The following is a 17,111-nucleotide window of genomic DNA, read 5'->3' on the forward strand; positions in this document are numbered from 1 at the left end:
TCCTTCTTTCTCTGCCCCTCCCCTGCTTGCACATGTGCTCACTCACAGTAAATAAACTTTAATTATAAAAAAAAAAGATGATACTGATTTAGCTTTAAGCTCACTTTCAACAATAAATTCTTCTCCTTTCACAAGGGTGAAGTCATTTTTCTCATCTGTCCATGTATTTTAGAGAATCAAATACATCTCAGCACATCAGAGCATTCAAACTTGGCTTATTTGGTATATATTTTAATGACAAAAATGCTAAATCAGAGGAAAGGGAGAGAGTATGCAAAACTAGCTGAGTGTTAAGCTCCAACTTCCAGTTTGTAGGAAATACTGTGACTTGAGGAATTAAATGACACTGTAGTAGCCTGATCTTCTCAAATGCAAATTCATTGCAATGTCATGAAAAAAAGAGGGGGCAGCAGTTGGCAGGGCTATTCTAAACTTACACAATGTAACCAGCAGATTCCATATGGGATCCTTAGTTGGATCCTGGTCTGAAGAAGCCAGTTAAGGCATTTGGGGGAGAATTGGGAGGATCTGAATTGGGTATTTGAAGATTTTAGGAAACTACTGAGAATTTTGTTACATGTGATAATAAATGATTAAGTAGAATATATTATAGAATACATATTAATAATAGAATATAGTATCCTTATTTTTAACAATGCAAGTGGAAATATTTAACAATGTAACAATACTTGTAACTTCTAACACCAAGAATATATGAAAACGTATCAATTATTGAAACTAGGTAATGCATATGGGTATTTAGGTCAGTTACCAAATTGTTGCCTCTCAGCAACAAATTTACCCTTCATCACTCCACTTCCGAATACTGCAGCTGGACCTGTTTGGTACCAAGTTTTGTCAGTAGGGGGTGGTAGAGGGACAGGCTTCTCCCGTTTCTCATCTAGGGCACAGCTGCGGGGGGGGGGGGGGGGGGGGTGCTCTTGGCCCATGTGTCAACAGGGTGCCAGGATACTTAGTCCACATTACCCTGGGTTTCTGTAAGGTGTTTTTACATGAAATTAACATTTAAATCAATGAACTTTGAGCAAAGCAGAATGTCCTCCATAAGGTGGATGGCTTCATCCAATCAGTTGAAGGCCTGAAAATAAAAAAAAAAGACTGGCCTCCCTTGGGCAAGAGAGACTTCTCCAGCAGACTGCTTTTGGACTGGAACACAGCATCAGTTCCTGTGGCTGTCTCCAGCCTGCTAGGTCACATTGCAGGTTTTGGACTTGCCACTTGCCGTAATCACATGAGCCAGTTCCTCCTAATAAATCTCCCACATCCTACTGGTTCGGTTTCTCTGGAGAACCCTGACTAATGCAGACACAAACTGATACTTAACCGTCCAACAAGTTTCTCTGACACCTTGGTGGGAGACTGCTGGTTTGTCATTCCAGAGGGTTTGAGGTCCTGTTTGCAAAGCCTGATCCACCACCACCTGCAGACCAGCTCTGGCTCAGGGCAGCCCAGGGAGCCTTTCTGTCATCAAGTAGGCCAAAGCCATGCTCTCTCCAGTAGTCCTGACTCTTCCCTGGGGGAAGGGAAGCTCCTTCGAAGGGTGTTCTTTCCTTGGGGACACTCTTCTCATTCACAGTGCATGAGTTCTCGCTTATCCCCTTATAGCTTATCCTATTACCAGTTAAAAATTCTTTGTACCCAAATTATCCCTGTTCAAATTCATGGTCTGGTTTCTGTCTCTTGACTGGACTTTGACGAATACAATATTTATTGTATTTCTTTTATGTTTGATCATTTGCTAAACATTTTACAGTAAAGAAAACAAAATACTGTTTTTGCTTTGTTTGTATACTTCACATAAGAGTCCAAAATATATAAGCAGAGTCATGATTGTATTGTACATTTTTTTACTAATATATTGAGAGATTCATATAAATTATGTCTTTAAAATACACACATTACTTCCAAATGTATTAACTCATGTTTTTTAAGAGAATACTGGTATTTACACACAATGTAATCTGCTGTGGTAGAATTTTTATAAGCTATAAGTCTTTAATAATAAATTAATTTACGTTTTGGAAATAATTTCTACTAAAGATTCATAATCAGCGTAGTCCTTCAATGACCGTACGAGTTCATCCAGTAGATATTCCCCTTGCATGAAAGTTTCAAGATCATGAAGTGACTTATTTATTCTGTGATCTGTGACCCGGTTCTGTGGAAAATTATATGTTCTTATTTTCTCTGACCTTCCTTTGGTTCCAACCTATACAGATATATATGAAGACATAAGATACAGTTAGATTCAAAGCAACTAAACCTACAAATTTAAGTTACCTGGAGATTAAGCTCTTTGTTTATAATCTGAAACACAATATAAGAACCAAGTTTCAAACATTTTGAATCCTCAAATAACATGGGACGTAATAGAAAAAGAAAAGAGTACTGGCTTTAAAGTGAGACAGATTTATAGCATTTGATCTTCTTTCTGCCATTTCAATGCTCTACAACTTCAGACATTTATTTAAACTTTAGTTTCCCCATCCATAAAATACAAATAATACCTACAACACAGTGATGATATAAACATACAGCCTAGCACAGTTAGCATTCAAATGGTAGCCATATATATCTGTGAATTAATCTGGTCATTTTCAATGAGGACAGTGATGAATTCCCAGAAAAAGGAATTAATAAAGGGCAAGGTGGTTGTAAAATTAAATGCCAAACTGGAAGAAAATAAATTCAGTTTGCTTTCCGACTCCCATAATTTTCAAAGGATTCAAAATGGGGATTCCATATATCCTTTTTTAGTAACTTTGGTTAAAAATCTGAGAAAACAGGGGCGCCTGGGTAGTTGGCTCAGTCAATTAAGTGTCTGACTTCGGCTCAGGTCATGATCTTGCAGTTCATGAGTTCGAGCCCCAGGTCACGCTCTGTGCTGACAGCTCAGGGCCTAGAGCCTGCTTCAGATTCTGTGTTTTCCTCTCTCTTCGCCCCTCCCCCACTCTCACTCTGTCTCTCTCAAAAATAAATAATAAAACATTAAAAAAAAATCTGAGGAAACAAAGCCCTTGAATATAGAAACCAGGGCAGAGGTTTAAGATTATTATGAAACACATATAACCCTCTGTTGACCTACTTGAATTCTTTCCTTATTTTAACAAATACACTGAAACAGTTTCAGCATATATAAAAACTGGGTTATCTTATTTTTATATTTTTATCCTTCAGAGCATTTTTTAAATTATTTTAGAGAGGGAGAGCACATGAGAGTGTGCAAGTGGGGAAGGGGCAAGAGGCAGAGGGAGAGAGAATCCGAAGCAGGCTCCAGGCTCAGTGCAGAGCTCGACACAGGGCTCAATCCCAAAACCCTGAGTTCATGACCTGAGCCTAAATCAAGAGTCAGATGCTCAATAGACTGAGCCACCTAGGCACCCCTTTCAGAGCATGTTTTAAATTAAGTTTTACCTGAATCTTTCTAGCACTGTATCTTTTATTTGTTTCTTCTTCTAGATGCATGCTGTACAGTTTTGCACGTAGCTTTTTCATAGCCATCTCTCTATTTTTCAGTTGAGATCTCTCTTGTTGGCATTCAGAAACAACACCTGAATAGTGTCATGAGAATTGAACAGTTTTAATAGGAAAATCTTCATTTATTATCAAGAAATACTTTTTCCTTCTTTTTCTTCTTCCTTTATGAGGCAAAAAAAACACAACTCTAATAAAAAAGGAAGACTATAAACTAAAATAACTAAAGAGTTCTCAGAAAACTAAAAATTGAAGCTTGAGCTATAGTGCAAATACATTCGTATTGAAGGCATACATACTAAACAAAAATCATTACTCATTTAATAAGGATTGTTTTTCCATACCCTTAACTAGCAACCATATATTTTTTTAAGTTGCTATTTGTCATCACCGAAACAAAAAAAAGTTAGTCCTAATAGAGATAGGCACAATTAATATTTTTGTGAGGAGTTTCATCTATTTTTCCTATTCCTTTTTATATAGTATATAAGACATCATCTTAAAGTTTAACTTGAGGCCTTCCTCAAATTTTAAAAAGGAAAAACCTACCAATCGCTCGTGTTCAACACTACTGATCCATGGGAATTATGCCTATTTGAGATCACAGTGTATTCTTTCTAGGTATCTGAAGTTTGCTGTCCATCTGCTCTTTATCACATGTAAATCACTGCAGTAATAATTGTAAATCACATTTAGTTCCACTTAAGAGTATATTGAAGACTTAAGAAATATTTAGACACAGTTCCCCTGTGTATCTCCAGTAGAACTGCTGGAGGTTTGTGGATGGACTTCATGGAGCAGCAGCCCTGGAAGTTATGGGCAGAACTGTGCATGTGAGCATGTTTCTGAGAAAGCAAGTCCAAGCTTTCATTTTCGCAAGGAAGTCCATGTCCTCCTCCCTTCAAAGAAAGCTAGGAACTAGTGATTTTGAGCATTTTCTGATAAAGAAGAACCCATGATAGTGACTTCATTCTGAGGATTTTTTTTACTTATTTATTTAAATTTAAACAATTTTAAATAGGCTCCACACCCAATATGGGGCTTGAACACATGACCCTGCTATCAAGAGTTGCATGCTCTACAGATTGAGCCAGCCAGCACCCTGGATTTTCTTTTAATAGTGACATTTACCAAGTATGAAGTTGAGGAAGCTACCTGCACGACTGTTCACACCTTTTCCTCATCGTCACCTGTACGGAAATTCTCTGGGCTTAGGTCCCTCCGTCTTCCTGGCTTTTGCAATTATCCTGCAGAGTTTCATCTAAGGATTCTAATCTAAATAAAGTATTTAATAATCTTGAGTAGTATATATTCTGGTAACTGAGGATCTATTACAATGGAAAATCAGTCAAGTTAATCAGAATTTGTTTTCTTTCTTCAAAGTTTTATGTTGAAGAAATAAGGACATACCTGTTGGAAGATGAACTATCCGGACAGCACTGTCCGTGGTATTTACATGCTGTCCTCCAGCTCCACTGGCTCGTTTAGTATCAATTCTCAAATCTTTGGGATTAATTACCAGATTGATCTATACATAAGAGGCAAAGTTGGGATTTAAAAATATCACATGTATGTGAACTGTTCAAGGGCAAGAACTATCCATTTATGTGTATAATTACATGTCATAGAATTATAAGATTGAGAAGTTTTAATTTTAAGGATAGAAAAGTTGGAAGGATACCATTTTTTAAAACACCTCTTTTTTGGAAAAGTAGATCAAAATATAATACAAAACAAAAACAAACCCTCCCTAATCCTCAAAAACTGGACTTCTCTGTTAATTACCCTCTTCCTTAATACATGAACAGAAGAACTTAGCTAATACTAGAAATGTGAATATAGGAATTAAAGTGAGCTTTTGTGGGTTATTTCTGAGTTAAAAAAGACTTTAACACAGGAAAAAAAAAAACAAAACACTGCTAGCTTAAGAATTATGGGAAGGCTTATTTTGTTTAATTTTAAATAAAGGGGGACTTAGGACAGGCAGATGGAAACAGCAAAAGGCAAAAAAGCCAAGAAGTCATACATAGCTGGGATCTGACATCAGCATAATGCTCTGTCCTGGAAGTCGCCATCAGAAGCACCAGATGTTAAAAAGCTCTATTTCATGAACTACTGTGGACCATTCTGCAACAGGTCCGCACTCTGACAACAGGACTCCTACCATTCACAGGCCCTCTGTGTCTCCCTATGTGCTCCTTGTATGGTTGCTAGAAGCATTAAATATGGACTTCAGTCCATCTTTTCCTGAACTACTACTGTCTTCAAAATACTTAAACCAAAGCAACTAATATCAGGCTCTTCCTTAACTGTTCTGTGCCTCATCTAGGCTTCATGTATAGATTAAAGAAAGGAACTTAAAGAGTCAACTAGCACCTTCCCCCAAGTTAAAAGAAACCTCAATTAAACTTTCGTTTCCTCAAATCATTCATACTTCATCCTGAAAAACAAGTCATATATTTCCTATCACTTTCAGCAAAAGGGATGTAATTTATTTATTTTACAAATACCATATAGACTGAGAATGTGCTTGTGAGAATAAAGTATACTCATTATGAGCACTGTAACAATATACTTCCATCTTTTTGAAGTTTATTTATTTATTTTGAGAGAGAGTAGGGAGGAGGGGCAGAGAAAAAGGGGAGAGAATCCTGAGCAGCTCTGTGCTGTTAGTGCAGAGCCTGACACTGGGCTCAAACCCACGAACCATGAGATCATGAGCTGAGCTGAAATCCAGAGCTGGATGCTTAATGCTTGACCGACTGAGCCACCGAGGCGCCCAATGTATTTGCATTTTAATGCAACTGGGTTATGAAGTAGCAGTTCTCTTAACCCTTGTTAAAATAGAATTCTTCTATCTACGCTCTGGGAAAGTCAGACAAAACAAAAATCATTATGAAGGGTAATCAGTATTAAATCCTATTTAAAGTAGGGTACTACTGTTTCTCCTACTGAGATGGTCTTACAATAACTAAACTTAGTGGCGGACAAAAATTAATAAATAGTGCAACATTAGATCATTTATATATCTTTAACTGTTACCAACTATCTATTGTAAGATATTTTTTTGGACTGAGATAAGAGATTATTAAACCCTCAAAATACATGATAAAGGCCAAAGATGAGCAAAGGAGTTATTCAGTTCAGTGAAGTGAGTTGTTACTCTGGGGGCAAGGCACTGTGCTGAGCGCAGGATTCCAAGGAGAGGAGACTGATGCCTTACCTCGGTCGGTTGGGGTAAGATTGCCACAGTCATGGTGCTGGTATGGATGCGACCTTGCTTCTCTGTTTTTGGCACTCTTTGTACTCTGTGTACACCACCTTCAAATTTCAGGTGCTTATAGGCCTCTATACCCCCAATGCTGGCAGATGCATGTCTAAGGCCACCTTGAAAATATTGAGTGAACAATTATTATTGCCATTTATAAACAACTGATCATCACTTCCACCATCTTGAAATATACTTAAAAGAGCTACAAACCAATATAAGCATACAGAATATAAAAGCATTGAAATACTTTAGCAAGTCTAGATATCCAGTGTTTTAACACTTAATACCTTTATTGCTAATAATCACTAAACATAAAGTATTTATGGTATTAATGAATTGATTCAATAACGTGTAAAAGAGCACTTTTAAAAGATCATTAATCATTCAGTGGTGAGTAGTGAATGACTAGTATTTTATAGGCCCACTCAAAACAGGTATATTTGCATTCAAAATTATTAAGTGAATGGTAAACATAAAGTCAGGTAAGCTTCCTTAACCAATAAATTCTAAAGCTTAGTTATGGTCTTTCCAAACATCATCATATGACACATGTAGATAGATTAAACATGTTCTTTCCCCAAAATGAATTAAACAGTGTACTTACCTATTTCACTTGGAAAATATTCCAGGGTTTCAAAATGCCATCTTTTAAATGCAGCATATTGCTGATACATATCGAACATCTCTGATGTAAACAACATTGCCTCCTGACCCCCAACTCCTGCAGTTACCTCCAGGATCAAATCATTTTCATCTGTTTCTTCTGAGGGAACCAAAAGTAAGATAATCTGTAAATACAAAAATATCACCCCTCCTATAATTAGGAATTATTTAAAACTTAAAAAAAAACCACTAAATGATTAGATGCAGGATTTAAAAAAAATTTTTTAATGTTTATTTTTGAGAGAGAGAGAGCACGAGCAGGGGAGGGGCAGAGAGAGAGGGAGACGCAGAATCCAAAGCAGGCTCCAGTCTCTGAGCTTTCAGCAGAGCCCGACGCGGGGCTCGAACTCCCGAACCGTGAAGTCATGACCTGCGCCAAAGTCAGATGCTCAACCGACTGAGGCACCCAGGCGCCCCAAGATGCAACAGGATTTAAATAGTGAATTACTTAAAGTTTCTCTAAACAAATATTGCTGATTACTCTTCAACCATCTTGCCAATGAGAACCATATAGTAATGCATAACTTCTAAAAAATATAATGTTACAACTGTATTATAAATGCTATAAGTTCCAGATAAAACTTATGGGTCTAATTTGTTTATTTTTGGTGTTTATGTAAAACTTTATGTCAGTTCTGTTTGGTTAATAATTCAGAGCTTGTTGTGAGTAGGACACTATACTGTGTGCAGGATGCAAAAGAAGATCCTAACTCTTATCCTTTTGAAATCTATAGCCTAGTATGGCAGAAAAGAAAAAAAAAAGACTAAAATTGTATGTTTCTATTTTTTAAGTTTCTTTACTTTGGAAGAGAAATTTGTAATTTTGGAACTGAAAAGGCCCTTAGAGATGATGTGTGATCTGGTCCTTTTGCATGTAAAGGAAAATGAGGCTGTAGAGACTAAATGACTTGCTAAAGAGAAAAAGGTTAGCTTCTGGCAGAGCAGGCAGAAGAACTCAAATCAAGGTGCCTAGATCAGTCCTCCTTCCCTGACAATATACCTTTCACACTTCAGTATGTACTAATTAAGAGGACGCAGAATAAAAGCTTCTTTCGTTAGGTGAGTTAAATAAGAAAAGCTACCAACATTTACTGGTCTCTTAGTATGTGACAAGCACTCTGTTAAGCACTTTATATACTTTAATTCTGAAATCAGTCTTGGGAAGATAGTATCTTGCTCTAGTTAAGATGTAAACACTAAGTTTAAGCTTAATTTAGTTGAATAATCTCACTGCCCAAGAACATACAACTAGAAAGTGGAAGAACTAGAATTTGAACCCAGATCTGCCTGAATTGTGAAGTATCATACTTTATGTTGGTTAGGAGCTATAGTTGTTACTACTTTTCCATCTCTCTAGCCTATACCAGTACATCATGGTCATTCAAATCTTGAGTAACTAGTTGAATTTATGTGTTTGTTAACTACTAGTCAATGAACAGAAACCTTTAATACATATGTCCTTGTATTTCACAAAAATATTAGAAAATGGGAAGAAGGCAAGTTATATGAGACTTCACTTCATGGTGGAACTTTCCCTCTGGAATGGGTGGTAAGGACATTAACTTTTGATGAGTTCCACTTTTGACTAGAGAAGAAATGTAATCTTTAAATGAAGCACCCCCTTTTCCTGGGCTCCTTCCTCACCATAGCATGTTCTTTTACTTACATCCTCAGAGATAACTACTATAAATATTTAAGCTCTGCTTTGCAGAATCTGCATAAAAGACTAGGTCTAATTTAAAATAATGGTTACATTTGGGGCACCTGGGTGGCTCAGTTGGTTAAGCGTCCTACTTCGCTCAGGTCATGATCTCACTGTTCCCCAGTTTGAGACGGGCTCTGTGCTGACAGCTCGGAGCCTGGAGCCTGCTTCAGATTCTGTGTCTCCCTCTTTCTCTGCCCCTCACCTGCTCACACTCTCTCAAAATAAATAAACATTAAAATAATGATTACTCTTCATCTAATGCCTATATATTCTCCCATATGTAAAACCAAAGCAGTATAATTCAGTTCTAAAAGCTGAGGGTCGATCCTAGGTCTGGCACTTTCATAGCGCCAAAGATAGGAAAAATATTTCTGCTGCCAAGGAGCTTACAATCTACCACCGCTCTGTAACTGTTTCTACTCACCATCTACCCCTCACCTCTTTTAAAAAACCAAAAGAGGGGAAGTAGAATACTGATATTTATCCCACTGCTTTTTGGAAAACTCATATCAATATGGCAGTCACCTTTCTTTCCACAGCTGTCCGATCCTTTTATTATGATAAAAATAGCACCACCCGGAGTATACTTTTTCCTGCTTTAGAAAAGTTTATAATTCTAAGTACTAACAAGCTAGTTACTTCTTGAGTTGTTTTTATCAACTTAAAATAAAATTCATTAGAAGTAATAGCACAGAATCTTTATTCTTTGCAGATACCATACCTGATGCTTCAGCTGAGTTATTTGTTTTTGGCATAAAGTTATTTCATTCTCTGCAAGTTTCCTTAAGTCTTCATTTTCATCTATGGAAATAAGGCAGTAGGTTAAGTTTTTCTTAATTAAGGAATTAAACAGAATTCAAGCTCTTCATTTTATTATTGTAGCCAAAGGGAAAAATGTCTTTCTTGTCCTTTTCATAACTGCCATTAATTAAAAGTAGCACTGTATGCATTAGTTTTCATTAGCATGTAGCTTAAAAGAAAAAACAACAAACTTTTTTGCTGATGACAGAAGCATAAGATTAAAAAGAATCTACAGATGGGGCGCCTGGGTGGCTCAGTCGGTTAAGCATCCGACTTCGGCTCAGGTCATGATCTCGCGGTCCGTGAGTTCAAGCCCCACATCAGGCTCTGTGCTGACAGCTCAGAGCCTGGAGCCTGTTTCAAATTCTGTGTCTCCCTCTCTCTCTGACCCTCCCCCGTTCATGCTCTGTCTAACGTTAAATAAACGTTAAAAAAAAAAAAAAGAAAAAAAAAGAATCTACAGAAAAATATAAAGAACCTATTGAAATATTCTATAATTCTACCCCCATGAAATATTCCTGTTAACAAATATGGTTTTAGTTTTCCAACTTAGACTACACAACAACAAATTCACTGAGTCGTCAGACCAGAAGGGGAATTAAAGTTTCCATCAGTTAAACCAAACTGAATTAAAAAATAGAGGAGTGTCTGGGTGGCTCAGTCACTTAAGCATCCGACTTTGGCTCAGGTCATGAGCTCATGGTTCATGAGTTTGAGCCCCATGTCGGGCTCTGTGCTGACAGCTCAGAGCCTGGATGGAGCCTGCTTTGGATTCTGTGTCTCCTTCTCTCTCTTCCCTTCCCCTGCTCATGCTCTATCTCTCTCTTGAAAATAAACATTAAAAAATTGTATAAAAAAATAGAAATTTATTATCTCTTTACCTAATATTTCATTAATATAAAATATCCACCACACATTTAGATCTTCCCTAATGTTTACAGAAGGTTTATATGAAGTACTCCCCCACCCAACTAGCTTTTACTTTCTTATACTGAGTTTTCATTTTTACCTTACAAAATATATTTTCTCATTTCTCTATCCTATGGACAACATGCGACCTATAGAAAGGAGAGAAGGGAAATTTCTTTAGTTATTACAAATAGCTTTCTTTGTTGAAAGATCAGGCTCTTCCAAAGTATCAGTTTGTATGTTTGTTCACTGATTAAGTACCAGCTATACTAGGAACTGGAGATAATAATATGTAAGACCTGCCCTCAAGGCAGGATTTTAGATAATTTTAGTTTCTTTATATTTTTCTAGGGGAGAAAACTCACACAGAATTACAATCTAAAACACTTTGTGATTAAATATTAAAATGGTAGCACACTAAAGGACTGTTTTTGCATTTATTTTTGGGATGGGCAGAAAAAGGAAAGAAGCATTAACTCAAGGAGAGAAAATGGCAACAGCAATAATGAGATAAGCAACTATTCGGAGTGTTGGTGGAAAGGCAGGAAATTATTTTGGCAGGAATTCTGCACAGAAAAATGTGGTGAAATGGCAAATGTGTTGAATTAGACAAAGGAAAAATGAATTCTAGTCCTAGTTCAACTGCTAGGATTCTCTCAGGGCAACATATCCAACTTCTCTGAATCTCCATTATCTCAGCAACAGTGAAGGAGCTAGGTTGGATGACCTCTAAGGTGACTTTCAGTTCTGCATCTTCTGTAAGGCTAAGGGGATTAGAAATAAGGTCTTGAAGTAATTTAATTTTAATACTACATTTTATTTAACGCAGTATGTGTAAAACATTATCATTTCAACATGTACTTTAAAACATCAAAAATTATTTTTTATATTAGGTGTTTGAAATCTGTTATCCTTAACAGCACATCTCAATTCAGACTAGCTACATTACTGGTGCTTAGTAGCCTTGTGTGGCCACTGGCTACTATTACCAGACAGCAAAGCTCTGGAGGGTTTAGACTGGGGTTATTCGTAGGCAGTGGAAATATACTAGTTCTTTCTGATTCACTGTTATTAATCAACATGTTCACTCGGCACCTATCACATGCCTGCCTTCTCCTCTACCAACATGTTTATGTTTTCCCTGCTGTAAAGGTTCTTGTTCTCTTCAACCCTTCAAGTGAACACTTGTCACCCCCCGCTTTTCCGTCCCAAACTCCTGGAGATTCAATGCCAGGTTTACGATTTCTCGTGTTAATTCTCATTTAGTTCTCTAGTTGTCACACTGGATTTCATAATCATATTAATAACATCTTGTTTTTAAGTTTTATTTATTTATTTTGAGAGAGACAAAGACAGCATGAGTTGGGGAGCGGGAGAGAGAGAGAGAAACACAGAATCCGAAGCAGGTTCCAGGCTGTCAGTACAGAGCCTGATGCAGGGCTTGAACTCACAAACCATGAGATCATGACTTGAGCCCAAACCAAGAGTCGGACACTTAACTGACTGAGCCACCCAGGTGCCCCGACATCGTTTTTATTAAAATCACCCATGATAAAATTGCCAAACGTAAAGGCTTATTTCAGTGTGAGCTGAAAAGGTGAGCCCTTTCTAAGTCCAGTATCAACAATCCCTTGACATTTTAATTGGTGTTTACAGCTTCATTTATCTTGTTCAGGGTCCCAAAGCTCTGCCTTTTCTTTCTCGATCTTTTATAGCTTTGTCCTGCCTGCTCCTCCAATACTGTGTATTTCTACCTTTGTTAGTGTCTTGTTTCTTTCTCAACCACTTCTTCCTGAGTATTCTCATCTGCTTCTAAGCTTTACTTTGTCAAATATATGCTGAGTTCTCATACGATTATTCAGGCTCAGTTTTTCTCCTCTGCCAGTAGTGTTTTCTCTAGACCATTATCTTTATCTGAATTTCTTCATCTGAATGTCCTTACAGGTACTCCTGGCTTAATATGGCTGCCTGTTTGGCACAAAACATCTTTTTTTCCTAAAATTTATCCAACTTTTATATTTTCATCTTAGTTAACAGTACCATTCATGTTCTGAACCCAGAAGCCTAAGACTTTTCTTAGAATTCTCTCCTTCACTCTTCTTGGGACGTAAGCCACCAAATCCTGACTATTGTTAGAATGTCTTGTGAGTGTGGCCCATGCCTGCCACCACCTCTTTCTTGCACGGTTTCAACTACCTTCTCACTGGCCTTTCAGCCACCAGGGTCCCTGGAGAATACTCCAGTTCACTCTCAAACACTGACACCAACATTAATCTTTCAAAAGATGTCATTTCTGGGGCGCCTGGGTGGCGCAGTCGGTTAAGCGTCCGACTTCAGCCAGGTCACGATCTCGCGGTCCGTGAGTTCGAGCCCCGCATCAGGCTCTGGGCTGATGGCTCAGAGCCTGGAGCCTGTTTCCGATTCTGTGTCTCCCTCTCTCTCTGCCCCTCCCCCGTTCATGCTCTGTCTCTCTCTGTCCCAAAAATAAATAAACGTTGAAAAAAAAAAAAAAAAAAAGATGTCATTTCTCGCAGTGCCTGGGTGGCTCTGTCAGTTTAGCATCTCACTTCAGCTTAGGTCATGATCTTATAGTTCGTGAGTTTGAGCCCTACATCGGGCTCTGTGCTGAAAGCCTGGAGCCTGCTCAGATCCTGTGTCCCCCTTTCTCTCTGCCCCTCCCAACTCGTGCTGTCTCTCTCTCTCAAAAATGATTAAAAAAAAAAAAGTCACTTCTCTGCTTAAAAACGTGCTAACTTCTCACAGTCTGTAGGAACAAATCCAGTTTGTCATGCAGCGTTCTGAACTGTGTTTCTGGTTTCAAGTTTCTGTGACATTATCAACTCCCATACCTACCCTATGCTCCTGCTACATCATGTCTTCCAATTTGGTACTTTCTTCTTCTTGCTGGCCACCTCTGCCTTCAATCCCCTTCTCGTACTGTTTGGTAACCTCCTGCATTCTCTTTGAAATCCACTTAAATAACTCCTTTTGCTTTTTATAACTGCTCTTTATTGCAGAAATTAAAACGAGCACTTGTTCACATATATTTTTACTTCTTCACTAGACTGCAAGCTCCTAAAAACTAGTTCTGTATTTTCTGGGTAATTAGTAGTGTCTGACATAAAGTAAGAATTCAGGAGTTGCTAAATGATATTTTCTATCATTAAGCTGAGTTGTGTTCTCCCAGTAACAATTTTCTAACATTCTGTTTACTTCTTTACAGCTAGGTTTTTAAAATATTTAACCCGTGTATCCATTTGGTTTTTAAGCTTGGCTTAAGCTATGAAATCAATTTTATTTTTCTTGCAAAGTATTTTTCCTAGTATGGTTAAGAAATCCTTTTTTTAACCCCACTCTGGGAAGCCACATTTTCTCTTAAATCACCTGATTTAGACTCTCCTTAAGTCTCAACTAGACTTCAGTCTTCTGTTTTCCAAGCATCTGCAATCTCGTTCCAGGCTGACTTCCAGATTACCAGACAGAAAACTTTCTAAGCAAGTAAGCCATTTCTGGCATTCACTCCCCAATCTAAAAGCTTCAGCTGGCTCCCTTCTGCCAACAGGATAAAAATCAACCTTTTTAGGTTAGTATTTCATACCTTTACAAAATGTTTCAACCTGCCACTCCCCATAACTTCTCTTCTTTCTTGGTTAACAAAGAGTACAGGGATTAAAAACATGAGATCTGGAGTCAGTCCAATCCAAACTCCATTCCTTAAAAGCTGTTTAGCCTGAGCAGTTATTTTACCTCCATGCCTCATGTTCCTCTTATGTCACATGAGGCTAACAGTACCTACTTCACAGTTTGATATGTAAACTGGGTGATTTAATACGTAAAAAGTTAAGCAAAGCCTGAAGTACAGTAAAATAATAAAGGTTAAACCATTATTAATATCCTCTAAGGGTGGAACTTTATCACTGCACAAGACCTTCCCAACAAGTTCTTGCTTTCCCTAGGTGTTTATTCAGTTATCTGTTCTCACTTTTCAGCTGTAGTATTAATTTTCTCTCCTTGAATACATCTTCTCTAGAGTCAAGCTAGCCAAAGTGTGGTTCATGGGGGGGCTTGTAGAAATGCAGAAACTTAGGACCCATCCAGATTCGAATGCACACTAATCACTTGGGAAACTTGTTAAAAACGCATATTTCTAGGTCTCAGATTCTGAGCCCAAAGTCTAGTTTTAGCATGCACCTCTCTTGACACTATCCCAGTTGGTCCCTTTGAGAAACCCTGCTGTCAAGCACGTAACAGGGATGGTCCCTTATTTGTCCCTGGTAAGCTAAAGATCTTCGGCCAGTAGACAATCGATAAATTTAAATTTTGTAAAAGGGGGCGGGGCATTCTGTCCAGGGAGCACAGGGGCTCAAAAGGGAGAGGATGGAGTCAGAGCGCACACAGTGATGCCTTGACCTCCGACCCAAGCCAAAAAGGGTTGCAACGGAGTAAAGAACTTCTAACTTGGGGAGGTATGGACACCTGACCAGCGGCTTAGGTGACGAGGCAAAGTAAGAGTCAAGAATCGGCTTTGAATCCCGTTCCCCTAGGCCCGGCCCTCACCGTGTAGCAAATGCTCGGTCTCCTGCAGCTCCTGCTCCTTCTCGCTCAGCAGTTTGGCCACCGCCAGCAGCTCAGACCCCCCGAACTGCAACTGGGCTTCACACCTTGCCCGGCGCTCCAGGAAGGTCCGCAAAGGTCCGCCGGGGGCGAACAGCTCCTCCAGCGGCAGGCTGCCGCACTTTAGGTGCCGACGGGCCGGGCTAATAGCCCGGAGCGCCCGAAGACACCGGGCAGCACTAAACAGAAGCCGAGACCGCATAGCCAAGCTGCAATCACCGAGGCGGACCAGAACCGGAAGTTTCGGATAGCGAATCTCGCGACACTGCGCGGAGTTTGGAAACCCGGCGAGAACTGATCGTACCTACCCCAGCGCACGCGCCAGTTTTAAGGGGCCTCCAGAAAGCCTCGGTGGGAACTTCCAGGCAAGCGTTTAAATGTCGCCACGCGCGCGCCGGCCGGAAGGGGGCAGAGCGGGGTGCGATCGGAGTGATTCTGGGAGACCCCTCTAAGAAGCGCGGTCGGAAATGTCTCGGATGTACCAGGGCGGTGTGTTGGACAGGAAGGGGGATGTTGCAGGTTGCCACCCGGTTTTCTGACGTCGAGGATTTATTTTCCAAGCACTGAATGAGGATTTCGAGTACCGCAGCGGAGGGCAGTGTAGTCCGCTACCGGGGCTGAGAACACAGGCCTTTCGTCTCCAAGAGTGAATTGTAGGATAGGCATCGGTGTGTGTATGTGTGCTTACTCCTCTTCCTTCGTTTCTGCTTAAGTTTCTCTTTCCGGCGGTGGGTAAAGGCTCGTATTAATGAGGACAGGACTAGTGTACTCAAAGGCAACCTGTGAAAGTGATTTCTCAAAATCTGCTTTCCTGTCCTCTATCTGCCATGTAACTTGCTTTCAAACAACTTCCTTCCTCACCCGAGTCTCCTGCCAGTCCGGTCTCACTTCTAGTTATCGCTAGCTACTTTTAAAAAAGATTGAGCGATTCTATGTTCCTATAAACCACAGCGCAGCAAAGCCTTAATAGTCCCACCTTCGGTAGCCCAGCCTCCATCTCTCTCTCTCCAAAAACCTTAAGATAGCGGATTGGTGCCAGGGATACTGAGGTTTATTGGCGTAATGCTCTGCATTTCTCTAAAGATCTTTTTACAACCCACCAGTGGGATGGATATGAGGGAATAAGTATAATCAAGACAGTCCTAGGGATACAAGGGCTGACTCACTGGGAACTCCCACTAACTGGCTTGCTCAGGGTCTACTGTGTTCACTGTTGAGAGAGCTGAAATACTGAAAATTGCAATTGATTTATATAAAAAAAAAAAAAAAAAGGTAAATACAGGAGCCCTTGACAAGGTTAAGTCATTCTTAAGTCGTCTACTCAACACTACTGAGATGAAGTATAAAATTTTTGTAGAATGCGTTTGCATTGCCTCTATTCATTCTGGAGCTCCACATACAAATACAAAGTGAAGTGGAGGGATGAGATGTCTCTCCAAATAATACAGACCAGAAATAGGTTTTGCTACTTAAAAACTCCAACTAATCATCTCAGTTATTCGTTTCACTTGGTGTATTCAAGCCACATTACTTTATAAAAGTGTTCTTTAAGATAGTGGGTTGAAACCCATTTTATTTTAATTCTGATCCGAGTATAGAACAGGACCGCTCAGGTCATTTTTTTATCTTTATTAGAAATTATTTCCCAAATCT

General features: G+C 39.1%; 1 protein-coding gene and 1 long non-coding RNA gene across 9 annotated transcripts in view; one reads left to right on the forward strand and one right to left on the reverse strand.

Annotated features, from left to right (window-relative positions):
• The window catches only part of LOC123609192, a 119,002-nt gene that overhangs the window by 6,659 nt on the left and 95,232 nt on the right, over nt 1-17,111 (forward strand). The window lies entirely within an intron of this gene.
• MTRF1L (mitochondrial translation release factor 1 like) lies at nt 1,979-16,013 on the reverse strand. Of its 3 annotated transcripts, none has more exons than XM_045500080.1 (7): nt 15,402-16,013; nt 9,856-9,935; nt 7,371-7,554; nt 6,719-6,882; nt 4,906-5,023; nt 3,436-3,572; nt 1,979-2,230 (listed from the first exon to the last, which is right to left on the reverse strand). In XM_045500080.1, exons 1-7 carry the CDS (start codon nt 15,658-15,660, stop codon nt 2,033-2,035), a joined length of 1,140 nt encoding a protein of 379 aa, XP_045356036.1. In that variant the 5' UTR covers nt 15,661-16,013; the 3' UTR covers nt 1,979-2,032. The 3 variants fall into 3 exon arrangements, with proteins under 3 accessions (XP_045356036.1, XP_045356037.1, XP_045356039.1); XM_045500081.1 differs by having other exon boundaries at nt 7,371-7,529; nt 15,402-15,515; XM_045500083.1 differs by lacking the exons at nt 1,979-2,230; nt 3,436-3,572 and adding an exon at nt 3,613-4,770 and having other exon boundaries at nt 15,402-15,686.

Source organism: Leopardus geoffroyi, chromosome B2, assembly GCF_018350155.1.
Source record: "Leopardus geoffroyi isolate Oge1 chromosome B2, O.geoffroyi_Oge1_pat1.0, whole genome shotgun sequence".
In the NCBI taxonomy this organism is placed as follows: Eukaryota; Metazoa; Chordata; class Mammalia; order Carnivora; family Felidae; genus Leopardus; species Leopardus geoffroyi.

What these genes read in the sequence shown, in the direction of transcription:
- MTRF1L (XM_045500080.1), bottom strand. Translation starts at nt 15,660, where the DNA reads ATGCGGTCTCGGCTTCTGTTTAGTGCTGCCCGGTGTCTTCGGGCGCTC. An exon ending in TAACTCAGCTGAAGCATCAG is followed by an intron (nt 7,555 to 9,855) that starts GTATGGTATCTG and finishes TTGTATTTACAG; the next exon opens with ATTATCTTACTTTTGGTTCC. An exon ending in ATATTTTCCAAGTGAAATAG is followed by an intron (nt 6,883 to 7,370) that starts GTAAGTACACTG and finishes AATATTTTCAAG; the next exon opens with GTGGCCTTAGACATGCATCT.